The 13,706-nt window shown below is 43.3% G+C and overlaps 1 protein-coding gene across 1 annotated transcript in view; it reads left to right on the forward strand.

Moving 5' to 3' along the window:
* Positions 1 to 8,920, forward strand: part of trpc7b (transient receptor potential cation channel, subfamily C, member 7b) — a 110,202-nt gene extending 101,282 nt beyond the window's left edge. Inside the window, exons 9-12 of the mRNA XM_022665722.2 lie at positions 2,325 to 2,546; positions 4,363 to 4,440; positions 6,590 to 6,665; positions 7,523 to 8,920. Coding sequence (XP_022521443.2) covers positions 2,325 to 2,546; positions 4,363 to 4,440; positions 6,590 to 6,665; positions 7,523 to 7,665 — 519 coding nt within the window. The 3' untranslated portion in view covers positions 7,666 to 8,920. The remainder of the gene's footprint in view (positions 1 to 2,324; positions 2,547 to 4,362; positions 4,441 to 6,589; positions 6,666 to 7,522) is intronic.
* The last annotated feature ends 4,786 nt before the right edge of the window (positions 8,921 to 13,706 follow it).

Genomic DNA, 13,706 nt, shown 5'->3' on the forward strand with positions numbered 1-13,706 from the left:
TGAGCAAAGGTTCTGCACAAATGTCTGACAGATATTATTCATTTACTGTCTCAAAGTCGCAGTTACAAAAGGTTCCTTTAATGGTTCTTGGCTTGAATATGCGGTTCCTGAAATCTTTTGCTTACGCTGATGTGATGAGATTCCTTTAACCCTACAAGAAGTTCTTTATTGTAGGGCTATTTCATTTTAAACCAAGGCAGACTTCATGTCTCACAGTCTTAAAAATAAAGATTACTGAAGTGTTGTTGGCCTGGATGCAAAGTTTAAAAAAAAAAATCTCATTAAAGACTTAAGAACCTTTTCTGTATATATATATATATATATTCCTGGAACTTTATGTTTTATTTAGGTACCAAACCCTCAGATCTTAGATCTGAGAACATTTTAAAGGGGACATATTATACCTATCTTTACACAAGTTAGAACAGGTCTATGGTCTATGAAAGACATGTTCTTGAAGTTCTTTACACAAAATCACTCTAACATAAAAAAAGATCTGCTTAACTTTAGAAGATAGAAGCACAAAGAAGCACTCATTATTTGAAAGTACTTAAATATCAGCTGCTGACTTGACACAAATAGTAGGTACAGATCCCTCCCTCAGAAGAAGTCGGCTGGCTAATCTTGCAGTGTACTGTCACAGGTTCTCAACCACAATGACTTAACTATAGAAGATAGAAGCACAAAACCCCTTATTCAAAAGTATTTACATCTCATCTGCTGGCTTGCCACAAACAGTAGTTACAGATCCCTCCTTCAGACAAAGTCAGCTGGCAAATCCTGCTGTGTACTGTCAGAGGTTCTCAACCACAATGACTTAACTATAGAAGATAGAAGCATAAAACTCATTATTTGAAAAGTAGTTACATCTCACTTGCTGATTTCACACAAACAGTAGGTACAGATCCCTCCCTCAGACAAAGTCAGCTGGCTAATTCTGCTGTGAACTGTCAGAGGTTCTCAAGCACAATTACTTAAAAATAAAAGATAGAAACACAAAACACATTATTTGAAAAGTAATTACATCTCATCTGCTGACTTCACACAAACAATAGGTATAGATCCCTCCCTCAGACAAAGTCTGATGTCTAATCCTGCTGTGTACTGTCAGAGGTGTTCAACCACAATGACTTAACTATAAAAGATAGAAGCGCAAAACTCGTTATTTAAAAAGTAATTACATCTCATCTGCTGACTTCACACGAAGAGTAGTTACAGATCCCTCCCTCAGGTGAAGTCAGCTGGCTAATCCTGCTGTGTGCTGTCAGAGGTTCTCAACCACAATGACTTAACTGTAGAAGATAGAAGCATAAAACTCATTATTTAAAAAGTAGTTACATCTCATCTGCTGACTTGCCACAAACAGTAGTTACAGATCCCTCCCTCAGACGAAGTCTGCTGGCTAATACTGCTGTGTACTGTTAGAGGTTCTCATCCAAAATGACTTAACTATAGAAGATAGAAGCATAAAACTCATTATTCAAAAGTATTTACATCTCATCTGCTGGCTTGCCACAAACAGTAGTTACAGATCCCTCCCTCAGATGAAGTCAGCTGGCTAATCCTGCTGTGTACTGTCAGAGGTTCTCAACCAAAATGATTTAACTATAGAAGATAGAAGCACAAAACCCCTTATTCAAAAGTATTTACATCTCATCTGCTGGCTTGCCACAAACAGTAGTTACAGATCCCTCCGTCAGACGAAGTCCGCTGGCTAATCCTGCTGTGCGCAGTTCTGAGGTTCTAAACCAAAATGACTGAAATGGAGGATCTTGAATTGATCTATAGCGTGGAGCTCTTGTGGGGGTTGACAGGTGAGCTGTGGTGGAGGGGTGGTTTATTTTTTGTAATGTCACAATAAGAAAACCATCCAAACCTTTGATAAATAAGGTTTGTTGCCTGTGGAAATCATCATGTCATCATAGATGGTTAGGTCTTTTATGTATATGGTTAAAGATGAAAGAACCTCAGTGTAAGGAAAAGTTCTACACCCATTAAGCAGGTTCCTTGTAACTTCACGCCCAAGCCAAGATCCATTTAGGAACCCTTTATTATTGACAATGTGAGATGTTAAATCTGACAGGGTTAAGGGTTAAAGAACCTAATCATAAAGAACAGGTTGTATATTAAATAAAGGTTTTATTTTACAGACTGTAAGCTGTTATTCAAGAGGTTTTTGATAAGTATTTTTGATTTGCACACGTCAGATATTAATCAGTGCCTCATGTTGCAGTAGATGTGTTTTTAGCAGTCTCAGCTGCATTGTGATTAGTTATTGATCGAGGATTATTAATTTGACAACACTTCAACAACGCTGTCTGCAGGAGGATGCTGATGTAGAGTGGAAGTTTGCTCGAGCGAAGCTGTGGCTGTCGTATTTTGATGAGGGGCGTACTTTACCTGCCCCTTTTAATCTGGTGCCGAGTCCAAAGTCCTTCTACTATCTGGCGCTGAAGACCAAAGCCTGCCTCGTCCGCCTCTGCAAAGCCAAGAGTCACCGACACGACAACGAGGTGGAGATGGGTATGCTCAACTCACGACCAAAGGTACGACAAAAGAGCAAAGAATTGCCACTTTTTTGGTACCATACCAAACCATCTAAGATACTATAGCAAACATTTAGCAAAACCACAGCAACCACCTGGGATTTGACAGCAACCATGTAATAACACCATAGCAACCACCTATAAATGACTTGGCAACACCATGGCAACTACTATACTACACTACTGTATAACAAGCACCTGCAATACTTAAAACAGCAACACTAAGACTATGAGCACCCATTCAAAAATACACTTAGCAACAACAGAGCAACCACGTAGAAGGCCATAGCAACCATTTGCTTGCATTTGCTAATAGTATTTTGGAATCTTGCAACACTATTGTCATAACGTAGCAACACTATACCAGCCACCTAGCATAGTGCGATAGTGGTTTTTATATAGTACATTTCTATAGAGATGACTGACTGACATCATTGTGCTACATTGTGTGTACAACTTTTTCCTTTAAAATACCACACCGAATCACCTAACATACCAAAGCAAACATTCAGCACCACCCAGCAACCACCTGGGATTTGACAGCAACCAACTAATAACACCATAGCACCACCTAGAAATTACTTAGCAACACCATGGCAACTACTATACTACACTACTCTATAACAAGCACCTGCAATACTTAAAGCAGCTACACTAAAACTATGAGCACCCATTCAAAAATACACTTACCAACACCAGAGCAACCACCTAGAAGGCCATAGCAACCATTTTGTAGTATTTCACAATTTTGCAATACCATTGTCACAACCTAACAACAGTATACCAGCCACGTAGCATAGTGCGCTAGTGTTTTTTATATAGTGCATTTCTATAGAGATGACTGACTGACTGGCATCATTGTGCTACATTGTGTGTACAACCTGTTCCTTCGAAGTACCACACCGAACCACCTAACATACCAAAGCAAACATTTAGCACCACCACAGCAACCACCTGGGATTTAAGAGCAACTATCTAGTAACACCATTGCAACCACCTAGAAATGACTTAGCAACACCATGGCAACTACTATACTACACTACTGTATAACAAGCACCTGCAACACTAAGACTATGAGCACCCATTCAAAAATACACTTACCAACACCAGAGCAACCACCTAGAAAGCCATAGCAACCATTTAGTAGTATTTCGCAATTTTGCAATACCCTTTTCACAACGTAACAACACTATACCAGCCACCTAGCATAATGGGATAGTGTTTTTATATAGTGCATTTCTATAGAGATGACTGACATCATTGTGTGTGCCAACAAGAGGACTGTACAGTTTAAAAACACACACAAACACACACACCTCCGTACAACCTGGCCAGCTTCCATATGCATCTGTGCTGATTACATTGTGTGCTGTTCTTCCTCATAACACTGCGGAAGTGAAAAGTTCTTTCTCTCTTTTTTCTTTTTCATAATTTTTCAGAGTTGCTAACGTTCTCCTTCCATTCAGCTCAGAGCTCATTGTGCATTCCCGAGCCCGAGCACCTTACTCAATCAAACCGCCTCTCCACAGCTACTGATCAAGCCAAAGTAGTTTATAATTCCCCAGAATAATACCAGCTCCTTATCATATTCTCTTTCCAGGGACGTTTCAGTAGATCTTTTCTTTTTTTTCTCCATTCATTTACTTTCTCTTTTTTTTCAGCAAAAGTTTTGGCAAAAGTGTTTCTCTATGTAGAACTAAACCCTGGTATAGAAACAAACATTAGAGGCAATAAAGTGAAAGACAGTGGAGGCTCTTTGTAATTCTTGTTTCTGATAATAAATTATAATATAATTTATTGTGTGTGTGTATTCTAGGATCGATACCGAGCTCACTCCAGAAACAGAGAGGACTACACACTGAAGAAACCAATCAAAAACCCCACCCGCTATCAGGTACACACACACACACACACAGGGAGAAACCACGAGTGTCAGCAAGACAGAGAGAGAAGAAGAGAGAGAGACAGACAATTAGAGAGAGACCCAAGCAGAGCAGACGCTGGACAAACACTGGAGAACATGCTGTACTCTGAGGGATAGATTATGTTTGCTGTGGGTAAATGTGTCTGCCAGGCAGAGAGATAGACAGACAGACAGACAGACAGACAGATAGAGAGATATACATGCTTACCTGTTCACACCGGGTCCCTGCTCATGTGACTAGTATCTGGATTGTCTCTTGGTAAGATTTCCACAAGACAGTCAATTCCATCTCCAGTTATTCAGACAGAAATCTAATCTGATTGCTGTGTGAGACAGAATATGCAAATTAGCTCATTGTGTAGAAGTTAGTACTGGTGTTACAGTTGTACTGGGAGGAGTACAACACTTCCAGATACTGTGGGCTGGATTATTATTATTCATATAGCTTAACTTTGCTCAACCTAGCAGTGACAGTCGACAATGGACAATTGTAAAAACTCTAAATTCATACAAAACCCTCATACTACACTCTAAATAATGGGTTTTATAGTAATCAAGGGTTGACAGACTGACTGAGGGACAAGTTCATACTTCATGGCTTAAACACTATGAGTTTGTTCAGGACTACATTCACCAGAGGGCTCCACACAATCAGTGTGTGATTTGCTTTTTGATCCTCTCTTTATTTCAACATAAACTACAAAAACTGTAACATATCAATTTGTCCCAATTTTGTCATATTCTCAGTTTATAAACTCAGGAATGCCTTAACATATCAGCATATTGTTAATTAGGTCATGGTGCGATCGAAAATGTTTCTGAATTTTCTGACTCACTCTTTAAAAATAGCCATAGTCATTGTATCACGTCCCCTTTTCTCACTTTTGATGAATGAATGACAGACTTTATGAATGCCCTGTTTCATTACCTACTGTAATTATGAAATAATTAATTAATTAAGGAAGTTACACTTATATAGCGCCTTTCTAGAAACCCAAGGACACTTTACAATCAGATTTTTACACACAACCATTTATACCTACATATCACTTACAAACACACATATTATTATTTATTTATTTATTTCCAGCTGTAAGATCTGAGAACATAAAGTAGGTTGTTAGGGCTTATTTAGGTCATTAGGATTTAAACATGCATTATTAGTGCTGCTTTGGGAGGTCAAAAGCTGACATTCTAAACTGATGATAGTCCCAGAGTTTAATAAGAATGTAAAAAAGAGTAAATGATTTGATGTTCTTTTTTTATGGATGGATGAATGGATGGATGGATGCATGGATGATTGGATGGATGGATGAGTGGATGGATAGATGAATGGATGGATGGATGAGTGGATGGATGGATGGATGAGTGGATAAATGGATGGATGGATGAATGGATGGATGAGTGGATGGATAGATGAATGGATGGATGGATGAGTGGATGGATGGATGGATGGATGGATGGATGGATGGATGGCTATCTTGCTCCAAAACTCCAATAGTTTACACCACCATGATATGAGCATGCTGGCCAGTGTTCAGCCTCACTCACACAATAACACCCCATAACTTATGATCATGTTTCATAGTGTTATCCCATGACTTTTGGGTGTATCGAATGAGTTCTGGATGGGGCAGTAAAATGTGAAACAGGGAAAAAATCTAATTAGAAGGGATGGAAATTTAACATCTCAAAATTTTAGGTTTTCATAGGTCCTTGAGCCTATTTTTCCTGTTATATTCGAAAAGAAGCATTCATTTCATGTACTCTTTTTCCTCTCTGAATCTCATATAAATACACACAAGCTGAGGAACAGAGCAGTGCACAGGGTCTCTGCTTATGAATGAGTAAGTGTGTGTGTGTGCGTGCGTGTGTGTGTGTGTGTGTGTCTCATCCAGAGAGTAAAGTCTCTGTTTAGCTTTGAGATCCTGTAGTGTCATCCTGCATTAAGCCGACTGACAATGAAAGAAGTACAGGAATGGAAGTTTACAGAACATTAAGCAGTGTATTTTCCTCTCTCTCCTCCTCCTCCCTCACTCTCTCATTCTCTCCACCCCCCCTCTACCCTCCCTATCTCTCTCCCTCTCTCTCTCTCTCTCCCTCTCTCTCTCTCTCACAGAAGATTATGAAGCGTCTCATAAAGAGATATGTTCTGAAGGCACAGGTCGACAGGGAGAATGATGAAGTCAATGAAGGTAAAAATCTGAGATGCTTAAAGGATTATTACATTTTCCAGCACACTCAGTGCCTGACTGTGTGTGTGTACACCGGAACATTTTCTATCTATCTATCTATCTATCTATCTATCTATCTATCTATCTATCTATCTATCTATCTATCTATCTATCTATCTATCTATCTATCTATCTATCTATCTATCTATCTATCTCTGTCATATAATTCTATCTGTATATCTCTCTATCTGTCTGTCTAGGTATCTGTATGTCTTTCTGTCTGTCTGTCAGTCAGTCTGTCTGTCTGTTCACACTATATGCCCAAAGGTTTGTGGACACCCGTTTTTGTTGGAGCAGGAAAATGAATAAGCAGATAAACATCAACCTGCATACTAGCATTAACCAAGCGTTGAGCTGTGGAGCAGAGGTACTGTGTTCTCTAGAGTGATGGAGCTCCAGCCAGTAATTATGGGTCAAGTTGGGGAGATAGGAATGATGAGGTGGGGTAATAATCATCCAGGACCCAGAATCCTGTCCTTACTAATGCTTTTGTCACTTAATGCAATCAAATCATCACAGCAATGTTCCAAAATTTAGTAGAAGATAGTCTTTCTGGACAGTAGAGACAGTTATTCCAGTAAACTCTGAATACACTCCTTTATCTCTTTTTAATACCTTTGATCTCAATAAATAAGCAGGTGTCCCAATACTTTTGTCCATATATTATATCTACATGTTGGTCTGTTTGTCGCTCAGTCTCTTCAATGTAATCTGTTCTTTGTGTTCTTACAGCTTGTATTTATACTCTAGATTTATATTGTGTGTGTGTGTGTGTGTGTGTGTGTGTGTGTTTGTGTGTGTGTCTGTGTGTGGTGCAGGTGAGCTGAAGGAGATAAAGCAGGATATTTCCAGTCTGCGCTATGAGCTCCTAGAGGAGAAATCTCAGGCCACAGCAGAACTGGCCAACCTCATTCAACAACTCAGCGACAAGTTCGGCAAGAACACCAAAAAACAGCCCTGAGAGAAGAACGAGAGAAGAATGGAAGAAGAGCAAGAGAAGAAGGAGAGAAGGACAGGAAATGGGGACACAATTATAAAAGTACAGGTGCTAAAAGGTTCTTAAACAGGTTTAACTCCCAGAGGAATCTTTGAATCGATTGTTCTTGAAAAAAACTGGAAGATAATTTAGGAAAGATCCTAAAGAAGTGGCTGTTCTGTTGCATCACTGCTTTCACTGCTAAGATTGCTTTTTTGCATTGTTATTTTAAGTAATGCAAAACTGAGACAGAAAGAGAGAGAAAGAGGAAAGAAGGGAGAACAAGACAAAGGGAGACAGAGTGAGAGAGTGAGACAGACGATGCAAACAGCAGTGAAGTGTGATTAAAGTGAGGAGAGTGTGATTAAGAATACAATAAAGCCTTTCTCAATTGCTTTGACACATTTCTGAACTACTTTTTAATTTTGTGGAACAAGCTCTCTCCACTTGTACATGAAATTCATTTGTCAAGTGCAATCACAAGCCACCACGAATCACACTTGAGAAAAACATCCAGCTCCTTTCTTTCTTCTCCACTTTATATAATCGTTGTATTTGTCTATCTGACATTATTGAAGCTGAGAGTATGAGGGTGCTCTTACCTTGATGTACCTTGCTTGGTGCCGACCATTAAACATTAATTTTAGTCGGGACCAAACCAAAATAGCTTGTGTTAAAAGGTGCAAAAAATATGGTCTGGAACAAAGAGCCAATATTTTATGGACCTTCCAACCATTTCCAACAATAGAAGAAGAAAAATAATAATAATAACACACTAACTACTTCTAACCTCATTTCCTTCTTCCCCTCCTTCACTCCTCTATCCTATTACTCCCCTTTGACCTCCTTTTATCCCTATCCAAAGATTTTTTTCCTTTAAACTTATTTTACATTGTACTTGACTATTGTAAGTCGCTTTGGACAAAAGCGTCTGCCAAATGTAATGTAATGTAAAAAAATAACTGGTTTTAAAAAAGGAAAAGAACTGGTGTCTCACATGCATTAAGCAGCAGTATGTGTACAATAGCTTTTATGCTCTGGATTTCTATATCTACTGTAACTGTAGATTAAGCCTTATTTGTTAACAATTGTAAATGGAAGTAAATCAGGGCAAGTCTGTTATGCTCATTCTGCTGTGTGTGTGCACTCACTTGCATAGAGTTTGATTTTGGCAGGTATGCAGCATCTGCACAGCACCTGGAACAGCAACTCATCAAATTGACAACATTCTAAAAATCAATCAGGGAGAAGTATAGGAAGATGCAGGGCATGTATTGTGGTCACTAAAAATGTATTTTAACTACAAATTTCACCACATTACAAAAAAAAAAAATATATATATATATATATAATTTTTAAAATTCAAGTTTATGATTTTCGCTAATCTTTCAAGTTGATCAAAATTCATGTAAATTATAATTAAATATACAAAATGCAGATTCAAATATCTTTTTCAGAATTTCGGCTCAATAAAAATGAAGACAAAAAAAATTATATCCTATATACAGCTCTGGAAAAATTTAAGAGACCATTTATAGGTATATGTTTGAGTAAAATGAACATTGTTTTAGTCTATAATCTACAGACAACATTTTTCCCAAATTCCCAAATAGAGTTTTTTTTTTTTTTGCAGAAAATGAGAAATGGCTGAAATAACAAAAAAGATGCAGAGCTCTCAGACCTCAAATAATGCAAAGAACAAGTTCATATTCATACAGTTTTAAGAGTTCATAAATTAATATTTGGTGGAATTAGAATGGTTCTTAATCGCAGTTTTCATGCATCTTGGCATGTTCTCCTCCACCAGTCTTACACACTGCTTTTGGATAACTTATGCCACTCCTGGTGCAAAAAAATCAATCAGTTCAGTTTGGTTTGATGGTTTGTGATCCTCCATCTTCCTCTTGATTATGTTCCAGAGGTTTTCAATTTGGCCAAATCAAAGAAACTCATCATTTTTAAGTGGTCTCTTATTTTTTTTCCAGAGCTGTATATGCAGACACAGCCTTGATTTGATTTAAAAAGAGTTTTAAAATATGAGCAGTAATATAGTTAAAGCTTTCTTTGAACAACAAAATTAGCGTTCAGTTGTACAGTCATGTTACACTGCTCTTCTCTTCATTTTAATAAGGTATTTTGCAGGATTTTCAGTACAGTCTGGGTTAATTGTGATGAAAATGTGAAATCTGTTTCAGAATCTTGTTAAAGCAATTGAGAAAACCGCTGTGAGGCAGAGGAGAGTGGGCTGACAGTTCTAAAGATTATCCCTTGCTCAGGGTTACAGGGCAGAGAGAGGAATGCTGTCTGAACACTGAGAACATGGAGTGAGGAAAAAATAGCAGTGTACTCCTCTCCCTGTTTGTGTCTAGATACAATTAATTCCCTCCTAGAACACTAAATATGATGTGTGCTGTCTGTTTTTATTCTGGGTACAGATTAAGCCTGGGCCTGGCTTATACAATTTTTTTCAGTGTGCAAGCACCTTTTAGCACACTTACCTGAGTGCACTGTGTTAGATTTACACTAATTAAAAAATAATAATATGCACCAAGAGAGAGTTGTGGGAATTAGATTAAACTTTATATGTGTGAGTGTAACTGTTACACAAGTGAGGGGATGGACGTAAGTGCAGAATAATTATTTTATTAAACAAACTAAAACAAACTAACAAACAAACAAAATAAACCAAAGTTTCACTGAATATAATCAGAAAATAAACACGGGTAAACGCAAGACAAAAATACAAGACTGAAATAACTAAAATAACAAAGATGAGAATAAAGTATAAATCAAGACTAAGAAACCAGTAACTCTAGAAACAAAAACCAACCTGACAGACACACAGCAAGGAATCACACAAACCTGATCACAGACAGCAAACGAACTAACAAAAGACTAGACAAAGAAGGCTTGAAACAAAGGGGCTTATATACACATGGAGGGAACAGGAAACTGGAAACACCTGAGGATCAATCAAGAGGGGGCGGGGTTACAAATCACTAATGACAGGGTGGGGCTAGGGCGGAGACAGGACCAAAACACAACAGTAGCACATGGCTGGGAAACATGACAGGAAAACAGAGGGGCAGGAGCACAATAGACCAGGAGAGGGAGACACAACGAGACAGACACGGGCTAAACTGTGACATTACCCCCCCTCAACGGCGCCACTACCAGAGGCGCAGAGAGAGAGGGAACAAAAAAACAAGACAAGGCTAGACAAGACCAGAGAAAGAACACAGGGGCAGGAACTGAGACAGGAGACTAGACAGGAGAAACATACTGGGACTGGCATGGAGACTGGGGAGGCGGAAAAAACAGAGACTGGACAGGGGACGAGAACTGAGACTGGACAGAGGGCTGTACATTGGGCAGGGATGCAGAAAGGGCAGGGGACATGAACAAAGACTGGACAGGGGACGGAGACTGGACGAAAGACTGGACAGGGGACGGAGACTGGACGAAAGACTGGACAGGGGACGGAGACTGGACGAAAGACTGGACAAGGGATGGAGACTGGACAGGGGACCGAGACTGGACGAAAGACTGGACACCGGGCTTAGACTGGACAGGGGACACAGACTGGACAAAGGGCTGAGACTGGGCAGAGGACAAGGCCTGGACAAAAGACTGGACACAGGGCTTAGACTGGACAGGGGACACAGACTGGACAAAGGGCTGAGACTGGACAGAGGAGTGGACAGTAGACTGGACAGAGGGCTGGACACTACACAGGGACGGAGACTGGATAGGGGGTTGAAACACAGACTGGACAGTGGCCGGGAACTGGGACTGGACAAAACTGGGCAGGGGAACTGGGACAAATACACTTACTGGGACTGACACGAATATGGTGATAGGGACGGGAATAGAAAAACCACCGGGGACAGGAACGGGAACAAACACAGACACGGGGACTAGGACAGGGAGAGACATGGGTACAAATACACACATAGACTGGTGCCCAGGACTGGTAAAGTTCAAAGTCTGTGGACCCAGCCTGGGCAGAGTTCGAGGGGCTGTAGCAGGAGATCTTGGAGCAGGTCTGGAAGCACACGACCTGGGGGTGTGCTTATTTCTGGGAGCAGGCACAGGGGCGGCCGGAGCCGCGGGCACAGGGTCAGAGGCGGCCGGAGCCGCGGGCACAGGGTCAGAGACGGCCGGAGCCGCGGGCACAGGGTCAGAGGCGGCCGGAGCCGCGGGCACAGGGTCAGAGGCGGCCGGAGCCGCGGGCACAGGGTCAGAGGCGGCCGGAGCCGCGGGCACAGGGTCAGAGGCGGCCGGAGCCGCGGGCACAGGGTCAGAGGCGGCCGGAGCCGCGGGCACAGGGTCAGAGGCGGCCGGAGCCGCGGGCACAGGGTCAGAGGCGGCCGGAGCCGCGGGCACAGGGTCAGAGGCGGCCGGAGCCGCGGGCACAGGGTCAGAGGCGGCCGGAGCCGCGGGCACAGGGTCAGAGGCGGCCGGAGCCGCGGGCACAGGGTCAGAGGCGGCCGGAGCTGAGGCTGGAGCAGCGGGAGCTGCTGGAGCTGGAGCTGAGGCTGGAGCAGCGGGAGCTGCTGGAGCTGGAGCTGAGGCTGGAGCAGCGGGAGCTGCTGGAGCTGGAGCTGAGGCTGGAGCAGCGGGAGCTGCTGGAGCTGGAGCTGAGGCTGGAGCAGCGGGAGCTGCTGGAGCTGGAGCTGAGGCTGGAGCAGCGGGAGCTGCTGGAGCTGGAGCTGAGGCTGGAGCAGCGGGAGCTGCTGGAGCTGGAGCTGAGGCTGGAGCAGCGGGAGCTGCTGGAGCTGGAGCTGAGGCTGGAGCTGCTGGAGCTGGAGCAGCGGGAGCTGCTGGAGCTGGAGCTGAGGCTGGAGCAGCGGGAGCTGCTGGAGCTGGAGCTGGGGCAGCAGGTGCTGGAGCTGGAGCTGGGGCAGCAGGTGCTGGAGCTGGAGCTGGGGCAGCAGGTGCTGGAGCTGGAGCAGCAGGTGCTGGAGCTGGGGCAGCAGGTGCTGGAGCTGGAGCTGGGGCAGCAGGTGCTGGAGCTGGAGCTGGGGCAGCAGGTGCTGGAGCTGGAGCTGAGGCTGAGGCAGCAGGTGCTGGAGCTGAGGCTGAGGCAGCAGGTGCTGGAGCTGAGGCTGAGGCAGCAGGTGCTGGAGCTGAGGCTGAGGCAGCAGGTGCTGGAGCTGAGGCTGAGGCAGCAGGTGCTGGAGCTGAGGCTGAGGCAGCAGGTGCTGGAGCTGAGGCTGAGGCAGCAGGTGCTGGAGCTGAGGCTGAGGCAGCAGGTGCTGGAGCTGAGGCTGTAGCAGCGGGAGCTGCTGGAGCTGGAGCTGGAGCAGCGGGAGTTGTTGGTGCTGGAGCTGTAGCAGCGGGAGCTGCTGGAGCTGAGGCTGGAGCAACGGGAGCTGCTGGTGCTGGAGCTTGGGCAGGCGCGGCGGGTGCAGCTTGGGCAGGCGCGGCGGGTGCAGCTTGGGCAGGCGCGGCGGGTGCAGCTTGGGCAGGCGCGGCGGGTGCAGCTTGGGCAGGCGCGGCGGGTGCAGCTTGGGCAGGCGCGGCGGGTGCAGCTTGGGCAGGCGCGGCGGGTGCAGCTTGGGCAGGCGCGGAAGCAGAGGCGGCGGGTGCTGCTGGAGCTGGGGAGGATGGACCACGCACTTGGGAAGCCTGGAACAGGTATTCATCCAGTTCAAGCAGTCTTTCGAAGGTCCAGTACTCCTCCCCCAAACCCTGCCCACCTCTGCGAAGATATTCTGCTACGTCCATATTTTTAGGTCTAGTCTTATGTTACACAAGTGAGGGGATGGACGTAAGTGCAGAATAATTATTTTATTAAACAAACTAAAACAAACTAACAAACAAACAAAATAAACCAAAGTTTCACTGAATATAATCAGAAAATAAACACGGGTAAACGCAAGACAAAAATACAAGACTGAAATAACTAAAATAACAAAGATGAGAATAAAGTATAAATCAAGACTAAGAAACCAGTAACTCTAGAAACAAAAACCAACCTGACAGACACACAGCAAGGAATCACACAAACCTGATCACAGACA

The sequence above is a fragment of the Astyanax mexicanus genome, chromosome 2 (assembly GCF_023375975.1).
Source record: "Astyanax mexicanus isolate ESR-SI-001 chromosome 2, AstMex3_surface, whole genome shotgun sequence".
Lineage (NCBI taxonomy): Eukaryota > Metazoa > Chordata > Actinopteri > Characiformes > Acestrorhamphidae > Astyanax > Astyanax mexicanus.